Below are 21,576 nucleotides of genomic sequence, written 5' to 3' on the forward strand. Positions count from 1 at the left end.
AAAAAGTTACATACCAAATCAACCCAGCTGATGTATCCAAAGTAGAGAAAATGCAACATAAATATGAGAAAATAGATGATAATTCATAAACCAAGAGTATTTTAAGCTGCCAGTGAGATTGATGAAGACAAAAGTAAGTATATTAAAGTTATTTGAGAATGAAGCTAAAGAGATGCAAGAAAACAAAGTTTAACCCATCTCAAGGCAATTTAAATACAATCAAAATTAATATTGATCAGAGGTTAAACACTAAATGAAAAGATTAACATACCTCATACAATACTGAAATTGCAGTAGTAATAGCTTCTTCCTTAGGAGGTTCTAACGCCTGAAAACAGAGAGTTTAACTTAAAAAACCTTAGCGTGACAACTGACATCCATCACCGAAAACAATCTTTAACAAAATGTAGTAATATATACCTTGGATAGAAATATCTTTATGCGTCCTAGAGAAAGTAACTTAATTTGTAAACACAACTCAACCAGAGGCATCCGCTGCATCTCAGGAACCTTGGCATTGTGGAGAGACAAAGAATAACAAAAGTTGCAGGAGAAATATCAAGTGATCAAATAGTGTGAATATCAGGTTCTTTAAAATATAAGCACTTGAAGTGAAACATATTGGATTAGAAAGTACCTGATAAGGACGCATGAGCTTTTCATACCTATGACGTGTGTACAAAGAATAGCAAATTCCAGGTTTTACACGTCCAGCTCTTCCTCGTCGTTGCCTTGCATTTGCTTGAGATATCCAATCTTCAACCATACTTGACAATTTCTACAATAAACATTTAAAGCACTTAAAGTGCTGCACCATCAATGGGATATAATCAACTTACGCATAAACGTCAAGTGTTAGATTCCATCTATAACAAATGTTATCAACTCCAATTGTGAATGCTTAGCATATGGAAATGCTACTGATCCTCTAACTGGACCTTCTACAGAACAGTTTGTTTTTGGGTTGATTACCTGACATGATATAAAGCCAAGTGCAATGTTGGTATAATACTAATCCTGTTTGGTTTAGTTCATACATGAGACCAATTGGTTTAAGTATTTTGTTTTGTCACACACAAGATGAAGAGTAAGCATAAGCAAAACCACTAAGATTCAGTGACTATTTCCTATGAAAGGAAAAAGGGATTAGTATGAATACTTTTCATCTAATGGGTTCCCGATCAAATAGCATAAGCTTTTATGCTGGGTTCCCGATCAAATAGCATAAGCTTTTATGCTGGATTTCTAGCAACTACTGAAGAAGGTGACAGACACATATTGGCAAAGGAGCTAGATTGAGCTTTACATAGTAATGCAGATCACTAGAATTCAAGTCCTTATTAACTCTCCCATGGTTACTTCCTTGCATTATCATTTCAACCAGATTGCATCACAATGTTACAATTTGGCAAATCCCAATCAAAAGTGTCTGTGTGCACGCGCATATATATATATATAAACAAAAATTAGTATATTAATAATAAGGAATGAGCATGGTAAAGAGACTAAAAGTCCAAAAACAAATGACAAAAAATTCCTGATACCAAAAGCTACACGACTATGATAAGAAAATCTATTCAAAACCTATTAAGCTATAACTGCCTCCCAATAAATCAAGACAAGAAAAAAAGAAATGTTTTTAAACAAGGAAGCGATAGAAACCCAGAATTTTGCTCTACCCCAAAGATAGAAATACTCCTCCATCTCTTTGCAAAACTGAATCAATTGTAAGATCAAGAAAAATATGATACATATGGAATTAAGAAAGGAGTGGTTCTGAAGTTAGAACAGAAAACCTTGGCATGCCAACAAACACTCAAATTTTCACTTGTTTATTAAGTTCTGGTTCATCATGTAAAAAGCTCTTGTAAAGATGTATTCTCACTCATGATGCCACAATCATATTAACTGGATTATCAGTTGTGACTGATCAACCAGGTTTTCAGGCAATTCTACTCAATCTGTGTATGAACTCTCTTTCACCCTTCTAATCTAAATCCTTTGCCGAATGATGCGATGGGTATGAAATGACTCAAAAATGATCATTCAGAACAGATGTCCTCAACAAATGTAGGCTCGGTTTTGATTAATATAACCCAAACCTTTTGCGAATTATAACGGTTTTCCTTATGCCTTCCACAATCGAACACGTATACAACATCATCTATTGTTATACTTGTCTCTGCAATATTTGTAGCAATGATAACCTGGATGATAAATAAAAGTTGAGACAAACATTAGTTACAATCGTTGCAATAAGTCAAATGAAATTAGTAACTTCATAGCAATGATAAACTAGACCATGACAATTTTAGGCATCCAATATATCAGTTTAACTTGATTTCTTGTCAAAAATATATATATATATTAATACATTTAACAAACAAACAAAAAATTGAGTTTCAACAAAATTTTTATTTGCAGTTTGTCATCTAATAATGAAAAGCATGTTAGCACTTCATGGCCAAACCAAGACACCATATAAATCTTGCTGCAGGCATATCCTACATATAAAGTATGGCATTGACACAAGCCCTTGCTAACGAAAACGGGTCTGAGCAAAATAATAATAATAATAAAAGACAAACACAGAGAGAGAGAGAGAGAGAGAGAGAGAGAGTTAGGAAGAGCTGATTCCAGAACTGTTGGAATTCAACCATGGTTTTGCCACAGAAAACACAGATAACTTCTCTTTTCCCCCTCTTAAGGGAGGGATGGGTCATGGTTGCAAGTGTTTACATAGTTGGTGTTATACATATAGCCCATGAAAAAAAAAAAAAAAACAGATTGTTCATGCATGAAGAGTAAAACACATTTTCAACACAAGATTAAAACAAATATCATTATGAAAAACTCTATTTTAAGCTCTCGCCCATCTACATATAATACGAAAACTAAGAGGGAGCCAGTTATCAAGCACACCATCTTTAGCTTAATTTTTGAATCTACAAGGTAACAAGTTTCCTTGAAAAGAAGAAAAATGAACTCTAAATTTCACTAAATTTCATACATGCAGCAACTTTCAGAAAGGAAAAGAAAGTATTGTTGCAAAAGCATAAATTAACAGATAAGTACCTGAAAAGAAAAATATTTTATATGAACCAAGGGTAAAAAGATCAATATCAATGAGTAGCAAAATTTACCTTGCGTATCTTTTCAGGAGGCCGTAGAAACACCTTTTTTTGATCAACAGATGCTACGGATGAATGTAAAGCTAGAAGCCAATCTGAAGATGGCCCACCAAATCGATAAGAAGCAGCTAACCTATCAAGTAAGATGTGGATTTCTGCCACTCCCTGTCATGCTGCCGTATTATATACAAATAACATATTTCTCATAGAGATAAAAAAGTACATGAATGACCAATTTGAAAGGACTTACAGGTAAAAAGACAAGTATGGCACCCTCACCGCAAGTTTCATCAACATGACATACCAAGTCTTCAAGAAGATCATAATCAATAACATCTTCATTCAATCTTTTCTGTGCAAAAGACCACATAATGATTGTGTTATAGAATCAGAAAGTTAAATGGAAGGACCAAAACTGCCACTATAAAGATAAATTAGCATCTTAATGCAAATACCAAATTCTGCCGTGTCTGTTCGCTGTATGATCCATAATCACTAGGATCATAATATGGGTTAATATACTCCTCTGAGAGCAGAGAATCATCACCCCATCCAGATAAGACAAGGTTCTTCTTTCCCCTACGGTTATTGACAGGACCACTCTGCAGTTATCACAATGAATGGAGTTCATTAATTAGAGGATCATTTCGTAATTCTAAGCCACATAAAATTCATTGAAATAAAAATTGGAAGAGAACTCAGCATGCCAGTCTACATAAGTAATGTAAAACCCTATAGCCATTTACCAATATACCAAAAGAAAATGTATTACCTTTATTATTCACAGATGTGCCACCAAAATTCAAATAGTTCTATCCTCATCAAAATTTAATTCTTTAATTCTTGTTAATAAATTTCTATTTTCATTTTTTTATTATTTAACTTAATGGCAACCCAATTCCGTCCTCCCATATGAGTGGCGTTTGAACCTCCTACACCTCTTGTTTTCAACACAAGAAATTGTACCATCTCCACTAGATCGCACACTCAATTTTTTCAATTGTTTGTTCATAATTACTAATGTAAAATGATCAATAATACATCTTATTTTTTAAATAATCAAATAATACTTTGAGCTCATAGTAAACGATTTTATTTGTAAAATTTCTAACATATGTAACATTTAAAAGGGAATACATGTCAAAGTACAGGTTTTCAAAAAAATTTACAACAACAACATACAGTATATTAGACATTAAACCTAATAAATAAATAAAATCGAACAGACACATGAATTCAGACCCATTTGGTTTAGGGAAAAAAATTAAAAAAGCTACTTTAGCGTCACTAATTCTTTCTTAAATCATAAACTATTGGTTTTCCAAAGCACTATAAAACCAGCCATGCTTTCAAAAAAAAATCTACTTGTTTCTTCCCAAACCTAAAAAAGTGCCAAAACAGCACACTTCCCCACAACTTTTGCTGGATCTCTTAACCAAAACCATGCAGTTGTCTCACAAATCAAGAGCCAGACATTGCTGGGCTACCACACATAACATTAGCTGCCTGATTTGTTTTGTTCGATTAACTAGAAGCAATAGAACAATGCAATAAGAGACAGTCAATGTTTTCACCATTACCAATACTCTATTGGAACTATAGTTACTCTGTAAATGTATAACAAACATAATGCAAGAAGATAAATAAAGAACAAACGAATAAAGACCTTGAAAGGAATAAAAAACCAATGCCCATGTCAAGTATATTATCTATCTGACAAGCTTGACAAATTAATCATTGTGAACGCTACTTAATGGGTCCAGAAACCGTAAATTATTATAATGACTGAATTACCAAAAGATACCACACACATATGAAAATAGGGAGGAATACATATTCAGGAATAAGAAAAAATAGTTAAAATTTAGTAAAACAAATGGAAGTCAGAGGGAGAGTTAACAGTAAGGATAATTGTAACCAACAAAAATACCTTTGAGGATGCTTCATATCTTATAGCAGCTGCTGAGTCCAATGCAAGGCGATAGTTGATACTTTCATATACATCCTCAAGAAAGTAAGTTGTCACAGGATGTGTTCTACCTTCTGCAGTAATAACAGGGCAATCGCCAAAGTATCTTGAGAATAAATTTGAATCAACTGTCGCAGACCTAAGCATTCAGAGCGAAACAGGGAGAGAGACAAAATCAATACAACACAACATGGAAAAAACATAAATATCCATTGATTTATTACAAGCTAGAAAAACACATTAGTTTGTTAACATACATAAGAATAACCTTCAGTTTTGGTGTGTCATGAGCAGACTGCTTCTCAAGCAGATCCTTCAAAACAATGAGTAGAAAGTCACCCTGTTTTTGGTGGGGGGTGGGGAAGAGAATAAAAAAAGGCCTGTCAGCTTTCATTTCCAAGTTTAACATACTGGTAACAATTCAAATTTGTAAGCAATTGGTAAACACAGATAGCCTGAGCAGAAGATCACATGCAACCATAGGCTAACTAATTGGTAAATGGCACTTAGACCTCCTGTTGCCATAAACAGCAACTAAAGTCGATTGGAAAAAGCTTCCCAAGTTGCAAATTGCAGCAGAGCACCAGAAGGTAAAGCTGGGTATGGACCAGAACGGAAGTCCAAAGGAGCATTAGGTACTGCTCACGAGTCATGATCATTAGATGTACACTAGCAGTTCTTTTATTTTCTTTTCCTTTCTTTTTTCCCCTTTTCGTACGGGAAAAAAATTGTAAGAAAATAATTAATAAGAAGTGGACAGTCAATACACATAAGCTAAATCTAATCTAGTATGACTGCCTACAGCTGACAGACCCTATAACAGCCCCAAAAAACAGAAGATTCCCCAAAAGCACAAATAAGTCCACTCCAAAGGCCTATACCAAAAGCCTCTATTAAAAAATGAAAGGCAACAACGCATACACAATTAACCCAAAGATCCTTTACAATTAAGAACAGTGAAGAAGAACAAAGTATCTTGAAATTCCTTAGTTACAAAGGCCCATAAGGATGCATAAAATCAAATCAGCTAGAATACTCATCTCACGTCTTTTAAAATATGGCCACTTCTTTCTTTACAAACATCCACAAAAGAGGACAGCACAATCCCACAAAATCTTGTTAGCTGTTTTCTCCTTGAGGCATAAAGTTTTCCATGAGCAAAAAGCTTAATCTACCCAGAACTGCCCATCTGATTCTTGTTTCATTGCATATTGTAGGACGCAAATTGGAAGCCACAATGCAATGGAGAAAAGATGATTAGAGGAGTTTTCAAGATTGTCACACCATGTAAGACTTTTTTCCACAAGGTGTATGCTAGCATAATATGGCTGCCTAACGTCAAATGGGGAGTAAAGAAGACAGACATAAAGGTTCACTTTTTTAAATTTGCATGAGACTACCTTAGCATTATAAACATATAAACCATAACAATCTAGATCCAAATATGTGAACTGAAAGTGATCTTTGACCCATGTAAATTGATAGAGAAAACAACGCTACTTACCATAACCTCAATTAATCAGACTTATAAAGTAATTGATGAGATCCATGCATGTAATTTATCAAATATGAAATATAAAGCTAGTAAAGCAAATGAAGTTTATCACAGGAAACATGGAAATATTCCAATGAACTATAATAATTCGGTTCACTCACCAATAGAGATCGTTCATGCACTTCATCAACTATGACATGAGTAACACCAGTTAAGTTCTTATCCCCCTGCAAATAACAAAAATTCATATAAGTATTAATTTGCATATATGTCTTGTTTATTGAATGCTGATATATAAGCAAACTGAAAGTTAACAACAGAAATGAAAAGCATAAATGTTGAGGAAATTCAACCTACTAAAGTTTCCAGGTATAATTTAGAGCGGTGGTAAATTACCAGGACTCCTCTTATCCTCAACTAACCAATACATCATGATAATATTTTTTCAGATAAAAGCTAGGTAGATGTTTTCAAGAGAACAGAGATTTACAAAAGGTGAACAAGTACTCCACTAGCACTCAAACTACCAGAAGAATTCACAATTAAGAGAACATCTCGAAAAAGGAAGTTTCTAACTTGATAGGACTAAACACGATCAAAAACTTAAGCAAGGGCTGAGACATTCCAAAACGAGAAAATCAACCTTAAACTCCTTCCCGATTAATATGCAGGAAAAGAAAATGATGCATATTAAAATTCCTTTGAGATTGAGGGAAAGTGATATATCCTAACTGAATATCTATGTAATTTTTACATAATTGTAGCAGTTTAAAAAATGAGAGTGGCCAGCAAAAACTAGGAATAACCTGAACGAATTAAAAAGTGGTCTTTACTTTTATTAAGTTCACGAGCTCTCATCTAGTCTTATTAAGGGCCCGTTTGCGATTGCTTTTGTGAGTCTTAAAAGTGATTTTGAAAAGTTAAAAGCTAATTTTGATATTTGGTAAATTTTAAAAATATATATATACCCCATCCTATAGTAGATTTTGAAAAGTATAAAAGAAATAGCTTTAGAAAACCTAACTTTGAGAATCAATTTTATACTTAACGCAACTCCATACATATCCTCATATATTATTAAAATCCAAAATTGTCTCTATTCAATTAGGAAACAAAATCATTAAATTTAAAGAGGTTATTATTGTACCTAATTATTTTGAGATAAAAAATAAAATTAATCAAATAAAATTTTTATTTTAATTATCAATTATTATATATACACAATAAAAAATATTATATAAACATGTTTATAAATGTGTAAAAAAAATTTATTCAACATTTTATCCACTTTAGTCATTTATATTTTTATAACAATTTAACAGTAAAATTTACCAAAACACATACGACTAACACTTTTAAAATAAATATTATCAAATATTTAATTGATTCTTTTTGCAACTAATTATTACTACGGCACAACTAACAACAATTAATTTAAAAGGTACAACATGACCAAATTGGCCCCTAAATATCATAAGTATACTCGTTATTCGTTAATCTCACTTCTAAATTGAGTCTCAGAATCTTTTCATGGATAAATTTCCAAAAGCTTCCTAATTCTTCCCACATTTCTTCAATGAACAGTGACCCTTTTCTTTTTCTCCACAACTAGGGTCCGCCCTCGTAATGTTTTCCCCAGCTTATGCATATATAATTGAGTGTCCCAAAAGAAGATCTTTTTATAAAAACCCAATAGAATTTAGTTAAAACAATAAAAATAGGGTAGAAATGACGGTGAATCAAAAATCTTCCCTTCAAAGAGCAAAACAGTTTATATTTAATTGGGGACACTATCGAGATGTAGAGTTTATTGGGCTTGGCCGGAAACCAATTTCCTTGGATTGCTTCTTCAGTAATGCACTTGACCAAGAAAAGGGGGTAAATCTTAAGCAGACTGATGATTGCAAGTTGCCTCCATGAAATTGAAAAAGTGATTGACTTTGACATCCAAGCTTCACAGTCCTAAGCAAAGGCAAAGCCATGTGGTGCATCATGAAGCTTCACAAGTCAAACTAGGTGTTTCCTATTGCAAAACAGTCATGTATAGGCTTATACTGCAAGTCAGATTAACCCAGCCCAGGCAACTCTTCCCACTCATGACTTAAAGTTGGGGATGATATTTTACCCAGAAATTTGGCAAATATCTATATGGGTACAGCTTTGAGGTCTTCTCTGATCATAACAATAAAGGGATCGTAACTAAGGCCAAGAATGATAACTATAGTACTTAGATCAATGAAAGTTTTTCCTTGCAACCTAATGGACAAGTCAATGTGATGGCACACATCTTTAAAAACTACGTGATGGCACACACTTAAGTAGGAAATCCAATGTCTCTACTGACTAGCCTCCTTTGTATCCATACAAATATTGTACTCAATTTAAATAATACAACTTAATGGTTGGGAGATCAAATACTTATAGTTTCTTAGAAAAAAAATTGAAAAAAAATGGTTGTGAGATCATAGCCCCGAGTTTATCATTTTCAAATAGTTGTTCAGCTACAATATTGCAGCAAATGATGAAGACTTGATTATGTCATGGAAAATTGTTGAGCTGATACCTTACTGAGGTCATGCATAAAGGAAAAGAAATAAAATTGCAATTTTCTTTGCTAAAAATGAAGGTACCTTTCAGGACATGAATTCCATTCAATACAACAAATTAAATTACTCAATTAATTGGTAGGGCATACCGCAATTTTTCTTAACAAAATCCCCGTTGTACAAAAAAGGAGCTTTGTTCTTTCATTCCTAAAAAGAAGCAAAAGGACATATCATGTGTTAATAAACCAGAATATGATTTCAAAGCAGACTGTCCTAGATACAATCACATCAATAATCAAATACATACTCTCCAATAAACATAACTACAATTTTGTGAAAGAAATGAAAATGTAAAGAAGTGCAAGAATAGAAGTAGAAATAGGCACTTATAAACATGCAGTGTTTCCATCACAAAAACAAAAAATGTGTCACATAACTCAGGGTTGGTGATGGAATCATACCAATGAGAAAAAGCATTAACAGTTTTAAAAGTAATAATCTCACATTTCAAGAAATTCAGAAACTTTTTATGCTTTAAATTCAAACACCGTTCTCAACAGTTTTAATGGATGCAGAAAGTATGACTGGAAACAAAAGTCATTGTAATTTACATCAAAGCTCCTTAAAATTCAAAGCCCAATGCTAAGTAATTTTCATTCAATTCCACTTCAGGCCTCTCTTCCTAAGGAATTTCAAGAATCTTCTTTCTTCTTGGTACATATAAATAGGGAATGGAACTGGGGCAAATTTGGTGCATTTTTGGGTCCACTTTGTTTGGAGATGACAGTCCTATTAGATCCTATATACTTTTTACTTTGGACAGTTGATCAATGTACAATTGTTGGGCAGCTGATCAATACACAATTGTTAGATCATTCCTTTGATATTTAAGACTTCTGGTTCAAATATCCTCTATTTTTTTAATTTTATAAATAAGTTTCTTTGATCTATCCTGAAAACCAATATCATGCTTATGACTAGTATAGACTAATAACTGCCAACAAAGAAGCTGTCATCAAAAAGCATCAACTACATGCCCAGAACACCCTTCTCTTGACATGGTTATTCCAATTTCGTCAAATGAAATTTAAACTCAATTCCTTTACAACTTCCTGGAATGCCTAACAATTTCTCTAATCTAAAGCTTAAACAAAGGACAGGAGCAATTGCAATCATCGTATACAATACATAAGCAAGCAGCTTAACAAAGCATCTTATAAGACCTACCAGATCTTTGAGAAACAGTATATTTCTTGCATAAACTAGTTACCAATTTTCATAAACAGATCTCAAGTTAATGGCACATACAACAGACGGTACAGTCCTAACCTATGTATACCTCAGCCAAATGTTGAAACATATCTGCTCAGATAAAACTAAAAACAAGCAACCCTTTAATTCAATCAAAATGTAATTCACTACGAGATTTGCAAAATTAATAATCCTAGAAGGAAACAAGTATACACCTTGCACTATCAAGACGAACTTGATAACCAACCAGCGAACCATCTGAACCCGGAGAAGGTTCACAGCGCTCATCGGCAACTCTCTCAGCCACAGAAATAGCCTACAAGCAAACCAAAAACTAATATTACCAAGTATATCGAAATCATCCAAAACATTTACAGTACAGGAATGATAGAATAATAATTTGCATTTCCTTACTATATTTTACTAAACAACACCGGCAGTTGAACTTTTTGAGAAAAAAGTTGAGTAGATTGAATATATAAAAATTTACAAAAAGGTGAACAAAGATGTCCACTAGCCGCACCCTAAGAATATACAAATAGGAGAGTACCTCCGAAAAGAAATTTCCTATCTTGGAAGGGCTAAACAGTATCAACATCTGAAACAAAGGCAAAAACATTCCAAAAAGACAAGCTACCTAACCTAAAATTCCACCTCAATTGAAATGTATGAAAAACAACAAACTATCTTGAAACTCCTTTGAACATACAGTTGATCTTTGTTTTACAAATTTGCAACATCATAAATAAATAATGACACAACAACGTCCAACACACAGTAGATAAGAATGACTATGACAAGATGTAATGAAATCCAAGAAAGCGCTTTCAATGTAGAGCAGCCTTGGATATTAGAGAATTCGCAAGTAAAATTTGTAATAAGAAGAATTGGGGATTTGAAATTTCACAAGTATGTTAAAATTGCTTGTTATGAAAAGTTAAAGAATAGTAAGAAATCAATTGTAATAACACTGTTAATGATACTTAAGGTTTGCGAATAATAAAGAATGGAAGAAAGAATGGCTCTCAAGGAGTCATGAAGCAATCCCAAGACTTGTCATTAATCAATCCAGTAATTCTAAAAGCACAGTATATAGTCAATTGGCCAAACACAGGTTCTCACAATTCAATCATTCCCACCAAAGAAATGCAGAAAAGCTAAAGTAAAACAGGATCCTAATTAATTTAAGCAAAGAAAAAGGTGTCCTGAATTTGCTCAGGAACCCCATCAAGATGCTAATAACAAAACTATTTATATTATAAGAAGCAAGAACAGCACAAAAGCTAGACCAGTATTCCTCAAGAAGTTGCAAAACCTTCCATGCTTAAGATTTTCTTCTATTCTACTCGTGCCATCTAACCTAAAAGTCGCCGACACACATCATCTTCATAATGTTAAATCTTTTCAACCCACAAAAAGTAAAGGAATTCTCAACAAATAGAGAAACACAAGAAACTGGGATAACCCAAGAAACACTTGCTTCCCTGATGAGCACATACCACAGAGTTTGAGCAGTAGAAATTGAAGGAATAATGATCAATAATTTCACAAAATTTATGCAAAACGGACCAACTAGGGAGACAAGCATATTTGAGGCCAAAGCCTTTAAACAATGCCACAAGTTGCCATGAGCCAAAGGGCAAAACACCATTTCTGATCAAGTCATGCATTCCAATGGACCACAAAAGAAACTACCGTCTGACCTCCCATATCTTTGCACCAATTGTTGGCCAAATAAATTATGCAGCATGATTGGTTTGAAGCACTAGCTGTATGCAAGACAATGGTGAAAGAATAACTATAGCAATAATGTCTCTTGTTTTAACTTTTACAAATTAAAATGATCACAGTGATTAGCAAGATCACAAAAATGACAATGATGGTGTTGACGGTGACAGTGAATTGGTGATGCTATAATAACTGAAGACAAATATGTATTCATCAACTTCGGGCTTAATTTGCAGAGATTTATTGTCCATATCCATCGTTATCTCCAACCGTATAAACAATTTCTGTATATGTTCATCTTTAATTCTTGGCCAAATGAATTTTATATAATACTAAATAGTTTAATAATATTTTATCTTTTTATCTGATAATACCAGAACTGGTGTGCCATAATATAAACAAGAGTGATGAGCAAGATTAGGTTTTTCTGTTACAAAAATGCATGCAGCCAGAGATAGTAATATATTAGAATAAAATTTATGCACCCACCGCAATTCTTCTTGGCTGTGTGCATATAATGTTACAATGTCCACCATGTCCCGATTCAATCATATCATCCAATATAAATTGTGGAACCTACACAAAAAAAGCATTAAGCTTATTCGTAGAAGACCAGGAAAAATGAAAGGAATTCATGGGAATCTGCTTCAAAAATTAAAATTGAAATTTGACCTGAGTAGTCTTTCCAGAACCCGTTTCCCCACAAACGACAAGGACATCTTTCTCCTTCAGCAGTTGCAATATATCACTTTTCAACGTCGCAATTGGAAGAGCAGCCCTAGTTTTCGACATGTCCTAAAAGGAAACAAATATATATGTAATTAACAAACAGATAGATTTGCAACTATAAACGTACTAACAGTTGAGAAACTGGAACCATGACATTACAGTGGCAAGACTTGGGGTACAGCAATTAGTTTGCAAGTTGAACCAGTCCATTTTTTTCATTTTTCTTGTTTTTCTTGATGCATGTTTTTAAACAGAAAACCAAATAATGAATTATCAATCATCTTGACCGCCTACTAAGGAAAATGGGATATTCACATTATCAGCTTCTTATCAAGAAGAAGAAAACAAGAAAAATTAGCCCCCAAGGGCTTGATTGAGTGGTTTATCAAGCAACTTTCTTTAGCTAGCCATCCGAGTTCAAATCTTGGGCTAGCTAAAAAATTGATTTCGGCTTTGCCCACCTCTACCTTTTTTGGAATAGATAACAAAAAAATTTGGATATTTGAAAAGAGGAAAACAGTCCTTGCTTCTTAATTTTTTTCGTTGTCTTAATGCATGTCGTTAATTTAAACCAAAAACCCAAAAATCAATTATCATTCACCTTGACTGCCTAATTATTAAAAAAAAAAAAGGAAATGTTCCTATTATCAGCTTCCTAACAAGAAAAATACAGATATTTGAAAGCACAGACAAAATTACTTATCTTGGCACACACTTCAAAATTAATATGCCACAGTCCAGAATAACAAACACAGTGAGTGTATTGCAAGTCAAAAACTATTCTAGTTCTTAATATGAAAGGACCAAAAATGCGTTCAGTAAGAAACATAAAGGCACCACACTTCCAACGTATCCAAGTCTTGACATCATTGTGAGCCACGGAGAATAAACTTGTAAAAATTAAAATGCTCACAAAGGGCATATCAATAAAACTTTTGAATTAAATATTAAAGTACGGAATCCTCGAATTAAAATCTGAAATTAGGCCATTTATAAACTGGACAAGCAAATTTGCACCGCAGAAAAAAGGTTTTATAGAGGTTTCTAAAAATAAATAACATAAAAGCTGAGGGAAACTTTACTGCAGCCAAGAGCTCACTTGGCCCACAGAAATTTTCTTTCCTGAAAACCAAAAACAAGAGGAGAACCAACCTTGTACTTCTGCATTTTCTTCTTATTCTCCTGTTCCTGTTTCAGACGAGAACTTTCAACTTCTCTAATATATTTCACTCCTGCAAATGATAGGAGGAAAGCGTGAACAAAAACCATCAGATGTTGCTCTTTTCAGAATGGTGTCTCTGCCACGTCTAGGCAAAACTTCATGATTCTATTAACCAGTTCACTCCTTGCCCCCCCCCCCCCCCAAAAAAAATGAAAATAAAAGAATTTCATCACAATAGAAGAACATTAGCTGCATGAAGGGGTTGGCCAAAAGAAATAAACAATACTAAATGGTAGGAACAACAGTAGACAAAAGAAGAAAGACTAACATAGGCATCAACGTGTAATAACAAAATCTCATAGAAATGGGTTAAGAGGTAAACAGAGTAGAAGCTACATCATTCTTTTTACAATACACCAAGGCAAAATGAGAGAACATACTTCCATCATTTGGATCTGCAGCTGCAATTCTCAAATTATTGTTCTCTTCAACATTAGTCAGAACCGAATCTGAGAAAGAACTGTTGGGAACATTAATAAAAGCAGTGGAACTAGAAGTATCTGCCCTTAGCAACTGATCCACAAAAACAGCCCTTCGATTCTCATCACTGTCTTCTATTGTAATTGACGATTCCCCTGAAAGCGCTCAAATAATTTAAAAATTGTTATATGCTCCAATAACAGGACTCTTCACACTCCTTAGAACACTGTTGTTTTAAGCTGGTAAGTGTTTTAAAATCAAGAGAAGGATTTAAAAGTATCACCTTCCTTCCACCTCAAAATGAGTGAAGCATAAGGTTCAGTAACAGCAAGATGAATGGGAAGATCAGGAAACAGGTTATGAAGAGCAAATGCCGCAACTTGATTCTGTGCATCCTGTAACCAAATATGTATACATAACTGAGATCTCTAAGTCACTACATTAGCATTCATTGTGTCCTTTTTCTTTAAATTTTGAATTTGATTTAATAAATAGTAAAACCGCAACTATGCAACCATTGCACAAAATAAGGGATGTCTACCATACATATCCTTGAAAGGATATAGCATGAACAAAGGTTCAACTAGTTTGCAATGAAAGGATGTAGCATGAACAAAGGTTCAACTAGTTTGCAATGGACTCGGCTCTAGTGGAAAAATCTAATGTAATTCGTCGCAAAACCAACCTGAACTCCCACTAAAGTCCACCAAATTTTACAAGGCCCACTATGGCCATCACATTGTAGATCAAATTGATTAGAGATTGGGTCCTTTTCCTTTGATATAATGCTCAAAATTAAGTTTCCATTTTAGAACTATAAGCAAAGATAATTCAAGTTTAATATCAATAACTTCCAGCATCTGCAGAATATCACATACCACATGGCAAACATGTTTTCATTAAATCCAGTAGTCGGCATGAATTCTGCTGAAAATTATCAAGGATGCAACAACAACTAGTCTTAAACCATATCAATTTAATCCTACCTCCCATTAGAAATGCTAAAACACTGATCACCATATTACTTGATAAAGCAAAATCTAAGAGGATAAATCCAACATCTGGCACTTTTGACACACTGAGCCTTAAAATGGCTTATAAGGCCAATTTGGTATTTTGTGACTTCAATCTTGCATGTGAAGGTATAGAGATAAGTAAGTACCTCTACAGACTCAAAGGTTTCACCCTCACCAGGAAGCTCAAGGGTTATCAATCCTCCTGCTTTTCTGCTCTTGCCCCTTCCACTAGCTTTACGTAACACACTGACAGCGTATGAGAAATTATTATTTTTCCCAGTAACTTTGTTGAATTTCGGTGCATCCCACCCTGATCGCTGACACAATTGATGAAGAACAGCCTTTGGAATCTTATGTGGCTCCCCCTGTAATTGTTGGACCGCATCACAAAAATTGAAGAATAAACAAATAGCTCTTATATCACACATATAATTGGACAAACAATAACGAAGGCAAATACAGGAAAGGAGCCCAATTTGATTCCAAGTTCATTGTGTCCACCAAAAGTATGAGCTAAGCTTAATGTCTCTTTTCCATTAAGAAATGGTATATACTTTTAGAACAGAAGGAAAGTACAAAAGAGAAGAATGAGCCAGTCTTACACCTCAGGACTCAAAAAATCACCTATGGAGAATTATGATCATGGAGGTGGAGAACAAATTGAAGGCACTAAAGCAAATCGAGCCGTGCATCTGATATTCTCCATCACTAAATTTACAACTCATAATCACAAATTGCAAAAATTCCAAATGAGAAATATGCGAACTATAAGGTAGCACATGAGCACATCAGCTATCACATTATCATTCAGCACTTTTGATGCTGACCCAAAAATTACTGTATCACAGACATTACCTTCTTCCAGATGCCATCTAATTTCTCTATATTCTTGTCACTGCATAATTCTCTCATCTTTTCTTTCTTCTGTAATTCCAAAATTTCAGGAGCTAAAGTATCACCAAATAGTGCATCTTCTGAAAAGAAACCACCAAGCTCCACATCAGCAGGCTCATCCTCGGTTTTCTCCTGAACAGGTTCTACAGAAGGAATAGGTTGGAGTGGAAACTCTTTGGAGCTGCAGCTCTCAGAATCTTTTCCACCAATTATTAAGTGATCTGTATGCATGTCAAAATCTGACCCACCATGTTGATCATCAGACTCCGGGTCTTCGTCAGGCACAGAGCTCGTACATGTGTCCTTAGTAGCATAACTGGAAGCACGTTGATTCTCAAAATCTAATGCCAAGATATCATCAGATAATCCTGCTCAATAGATCCACACAGCTTATGAGGAAAGCTACAAGTGACCATATATTAACAAAGATAGGAAAACATCAAATCTGACCTAAAGCAGACAATTCTTGCTTGAGTTTGCCAATGATACTGCCAGCTCGTGCCTGGCCTTTCTTGTCTCCTTTTTCTTTAGCTTTTGTAGCTTCCAGCCGAGCCATAAGGTATTCTCTGGCAATAACATCATATGACCTTGGTTTAGAGACCTATCAAAATACAAAAAAGGTAAATCAAGATAATCAAAGGAAACTTATTTCAGCACCAAAAGGAACAGAATAACCTTGAAAATTAATACATCACCTAACACTGGAAGTCATAAAATACCCAGGGTCAGACCATCTTTCCCACCATCACTTTCATTTAGAAAGAGAGAACCCAGGTTCAGACCATTGTCTTCATTTAGAAAGAGAGAAAGACAAACACAGAGGGCAAAAAGACCAAATTATGAAACCTATACAGTTTATAAAGTATGACTTCTTATTTTGCCATGTTCATCTCTTTGTATTCCTCTTTCTTGTCAATTAAAATATAAAAAAAAAAATGAAGTTTATACGTCTATCCATAGAGTACATTGAATGAACACATAAATGGATATAACAGAGTTTTTGTTATTTGCATTAACATCTAGTCTACAAGGAATGTTTTCACGCAATACTAATGGTTTAATAACAGCTTTTGTAGCTCCACAATATTTCAATCTCTGCTCCTGCCTATTATCTGTATATGCCAAGAAAGAAGTGTGGTCTCATGGCTAAACATTTACTCATAGGTCAGCAAGCTCTTCTATTCAGGTGCATTCTTTCTCTGGGCTATATGGTTCATCCGGAGGCCAGATCAAGCTTCAAGAAGAAGCGAATAGTCTTAACACAGAAAAACAAGGTATGCTAGAAACACAAACTAATTCAGAGAGCACACAGTGGAAGCTTCTTAACAAAGATTATAGATGGTAGGTAAACCATTCATTGTGACCACCTTGTTCAAGCAACTAATAGTAAATCTGCTATCATGAAAGCAAAAACCATGCAAATGAAATAATTAACCACGTTGCATTGCTTTGAGGAAAAACGTGGTTAGCCGATTTAACAGATGCCGGCACGTCATCATCTGAACTGAAGACATGTTGAAGGAAGTCAACCCCATTCCATGGGGTTGAGCAAGAAGAATTTATGTCACCACCGTAAATTCTCCATAGAATTGAGAACTTACTAAGATAAACACAATATCAGTCAAAGAAATCTGTGAAAAATGCTAAACATCATCGGGCCATCCAAATGTTACTAATACCATGAAGATGCATTCTCATGTAACTATTTTACATGAGTGTTTGACAGATGAACACAAGAATTGTGTCACCAAGTTTTCTACACAGAAGCGTCTTAAGAGTTACAGATATTAAAAGGTTGGTTATACAATATCCGACAAGCCACGTAAGTTTGCAAAATCATTTTTCAAGATAATGTTTTACACATGCATGGGTGAACTTGTCCCATCTTCGGACCCCCTTTCCAAGTGGAATTGAGCTTGATGACTTTCGCTCATGGATAGGATTAAAAAGTTGAACTTCAATGCAGATCACAGGCAACCAATCAACTCTTCTGTCAAGGCAGGTAAGGTTGATGTACGCTGAAGCTCAATCAACAGTACCCAAATAAGGTTGGACTGAAAGTCCATGGTAACCAAAAAATAGTCATGTCATTTCTATTAGAGGCATGACCCTTTGACTTGATTTCCTTGGCTAGTTAATTTTCCTTGCACATAGAGTTTCGGTTGTATGCATGAATTTCTTTCCTCTCAGATAAACCATCAACTAACAAGAATGACTGGTCTGAAACTCAGCCATTCCACCACCGAAGCCAAAAAACAAACAATTAGATTGAAGAAGGATCAAGATCATAGGGTTGATTCTTCAATGCATTTATCAATCCATTTGACAATAGTAAATAGCCGCTCAACACTTTCTTCTTCATGCTTTTAGAGATTGGCATGCATCACCTGTCTTCACCTTGGTCCAGAAAGGCAAATGTATGCTATGCACATTGTTGATGACCATGTGGAGTATGTTTAATATGGGATGCCTAATTAATTTAACCACCAGCCTAGAAACAGATTTTAAAGAAATGGTCACCTCCCTGAGTATGTCAAACAGTGAAAATGCACAAAAATCACCAACATAACCACTTAAAAATATCCATATTAAACCGAATCATTTCCATCCCATGGATATTTAACAGACAATTCGCCTTTTTGTCTTTCAAATTTGAACTTCAATGTTCTCAACTCATTTTCCAAATCCTCTTAATAAGCTAGCAATTTGAATATAAAGTGAAATATGTGCAATAGGAAATAATTATCTCCAATATATAGTGAACAAACCTCCTTGGAGGAACTCTTATCAGTAGCATGATCTTCCCAAGTTTCATCTTCATCCTGCAAAAATTGAAACTACCATCAACAACAATAAACAATTTTCTCCTAAAACATATTCACAGACATTAAAAGACCACAATGTCCCCGCATAGCCTAATCATCAGCATTGAACAGCACATGACAATTGACTGCTCAATTTTGTACGTCCAAAATGGCAAGTAAACCAGAAAGGTAAGAAAATGAAGAAGTAATTCTTTCCCAAAAAGCAGTATCAAGCTTCAGATTCAAAATATTTCCAGAAAAATTATCTGAAATTCAACACCCTAAGGATTTGTCCATGTATAATTTCCTTGTCCTATAACACAGGCAATTCAGCAATGTAATATTTCTCAAACATATGCATAGTGGTTTTCATGGTCTTAGAAATATTGATGTCATTGCTCACATACTAAAAGGAAATTACGAATACAAAGATGCTTTTTCACATGTCTTGTCAGCTCTTATTTGTTTCCTAGAATAGACTCCTGCAGTGTTGTGTTGTAGGGCCAAGGAAATCATCTTTTTCTTCCATAGACACTAGAAAAGATTAAAACCGTTTGTCTCCTCTTCAAATATTCTTTGTTTCCCGTCCATCCTAATTATCCAAAAACGTTCATCACTCAACATCTCCATAAGACGTAAGCCTTTCTATACAGGCCAAAAGCCTATTAAAAATATTTATTCAAATAAATTAACTAATAATGTTTAAAACTTGCTATATTCATCAAAGTTGGTTGTTATAATGTGAAAAACACAAAAAGCCAAACATTATGTGAATGGACCTCTTCTTGCTGTTCCATATATTGTCGAATCCAATCTGCCTGGGACCGTTGGAGTGAGCCTAGATTGTTGTCATCTTGACGAACCTTAATCCTTACCGAAATGTTTTGTGTTTCCTCATTAGTACTTGTAGATGAGACAGCAGAAGGAGTCCAATCATCCCTGGCAACCGATAAGACGCCAACAGAAGCTCCTAATGCAAATCAGAGCTGGAAGATTAACACAAACAGAAAATTTTTCCATGGTTTTACACTTAGTTTCTACAAAAAGCATAACCAAATTATACTAACACAATGTTCAGCAAGAATAAAAATTACCTCTGTTTGTTTGCTGAGAAGTCCCACTTGAGAATTTCAAAGGAAGTTCATTCCCCGGCAAGTTTAAGCATAACCAGTCAAGAGCATCCTCAAATGTAGCATCATCCTACTCAATACAAGGGAAAAAAATATATATTTTAGTTTTTGTCAAATAAAAAAAAATCAATAGATAAATTGATATAGCAAACAAAAGAATCACAGTTAAATAGAAACTACTTACAAAAAGACACCAAAATATATTCTTACAAAAAAAAATATTCAATCAAATGCATCAAACTATCAACAGTCAATTGGATGAAAAAAACATACCACTGCCTAGAAACCTAATCGAATAGTAGGTTTAAAGATAAAATAGAACTTAATATGTTTAAATTACCTTAAGAGACGAGAGAGCGAGTTCAATTTGATCATTAGCAAACCCTTCACAAGAAAGCTTCTCGTATACGGCTTTGAGTTTCCTAGCCTTGTGAGCTTTTGAGAGATTACCTTGAGCCGGCGCAGCCGCCGGTAGGTCCGGTCGGGCCGTGTTGAGCAGGAGCCGCCGCAGCCGGTTTTCATTCTCCGCAGAAATTTGCAATCTTGGACCGGCCGACGACGAAGTTGAAGAATTCGAATTCGATTTCTTTTTGTTATTAGTGTTGGCTTGTTTTTGTGGCTTCTTTTTGGGAGCCATTTCTGAGAGACAACCGATCTCTCTCTCTCTCTCGGTGATCACTGATCACTCCTGTACTCCGCTTGGCCTTCTGTCTTTCAGTTGTAAAACGCACCGTTTCTTTTTCTCGTTCTTTCAAATATTTCTGATGTGTAGGCTTTCCTGATATTTTTTCTTACAAATCATTTTATTATCAAAGTTTTCACAATTATTTTTTCTCATTCAATATTTTAGCATTTATCATTTTGCCATCAATTTTTAAATTTATTAAAATTTTCAACAAAAATTATAGTGAAAAGATATTTACTTATGAAAGTAATTTAACCTTCTAAACTAAAAACATACAAAATAAATTATATATAAAAAATAACTATTTTATCAATTAACTATTTTATATATCTAAAATAATTAATTGATAAAATTATAAATATTACCTTGTAAAATTCCTAAAATATTAAATATATTGAAATTTCTAAAAATACTATGTGACATCAGCAAGTTATTAATAGAATTAATGATTTAGTGGTAAAATGGTAAAGATTGAAACATTAAGTGGGAAAAATAATTTTCAGAAAATTTTAGTGGTGCCGTGATATGTCAGAAAATATTAAGTAATAAAAATATA

At 34.2% G+C, this 21,576-nt stretch overlaps 1 protein-coding gene across 3 annotated transcripts in view; it reads right to left on the minus strand.

Moving 5' to 3' along the window:
- Positions 1–21,093, minus strand: part of LOC18041595 (DExH-box ATP-dependent RNA helicase DExH7, chloroplastic) — a 30,877-nt gene extending 9,784 nt beyond the window's left edge. For 2 of the 3 annotated variants that reach the window (XM_006431650.2, XM_024182924.1), the window contains exons 1-24: positions 20,676–21,093; positions 20,300–20,405; positions 19,985–20,175; positions 19,170–19,223; positions 16,852–17,002; positions 16,363–16,769; positions 15,654–15,872; positions 14,775–14,886; positions 14,452–14,646; positions 14,002–14,081; positions 12,793–12,915; positions 12,610–12,696; positions 10,608–10,708; positions 9,291–9,348; positions 6,757–6,822; positions 5,358–5,440; positions 5,062–5,239; positions 3,587–3,733; positions 3,382–3,483; positions 3,144–3,296; positions 2,103–2,207; positions 638–778; positions 421–510; positions 272–328 (exon numbers count right to left, since the gene is read on the minus strand). In XM_006431650.2, coding sequence (XP_006431713.2) covers positions 272–328; positions 421–510; positions 638–778; positions 2,103–2,207; positions 3,144–3,296; positions 3,382–3,483; positions 3,587–3,733; positions 5,062–5,239; positions 5,358–5,440; positions 6,757–6,822; positions 9,291–9,348; positions 10,608–10,708; positions 12,610–12,696; positions 12,793–12,915; positions 14,002–14,081; positions 14,452–14,646; positions 14,775–14,886; positions 15,654–15,872; positions 16,363–16,769; positions 16,852–17,002; positions 19,170–19,223; positions 19,985–20,175; positions 20,300–20,405; positions 20,676–20,972 — 3,303 coding nt within the window. In that variant the 5' untranslated portion in view covers positions 20,973–21,093. The remainder of the gene's footprint in view (positions 1–271; positions 329–420; positions 511–637; positions 779–2,102; positions 2,208–3,143; positions 3,297–3,381; positions 3,484–3,586; positions 3,734–5,061; positions 5,240–5,357; positions 5,441–6,756; positions 6,823–9,290; positions 9,349–10,607; positions 10,709–12,609; positions 12,697–12,792; positions 12,916–14,001; positions 14,082–14,451; positions 14,647–14,774; positions 14,887–15,653; positions 15,873–16,362; positions 16,770–16,851; positions 17,003–19,169; positions 19,224–19,984; positions 20,176–20,299; positions 20,406–20,675) is intronic. The other variant, XM_024182925.1, reaches the window with a different exon arrangement.
- Positions 21,094–21,576: the final 483 nt, after the last annotated feature.

Source organism: Citrus clementina, unplaced genomic scaffold (genome assembly GCF_000493195.1).
Source record: "Citrus clementina cultivar Clemenules unplaced genomic scaffold, Citrus_clementina_v1.0 scaffold_5, whole genome shotgun sequence".
Taxonomy (NCBI): domain Eukaryota; kingdom Viridiplantae; phylum Streptophyta; class Magnoliopsida; order Sapindales; family Rutaceae; genus Citrus; species Citrus x clementina.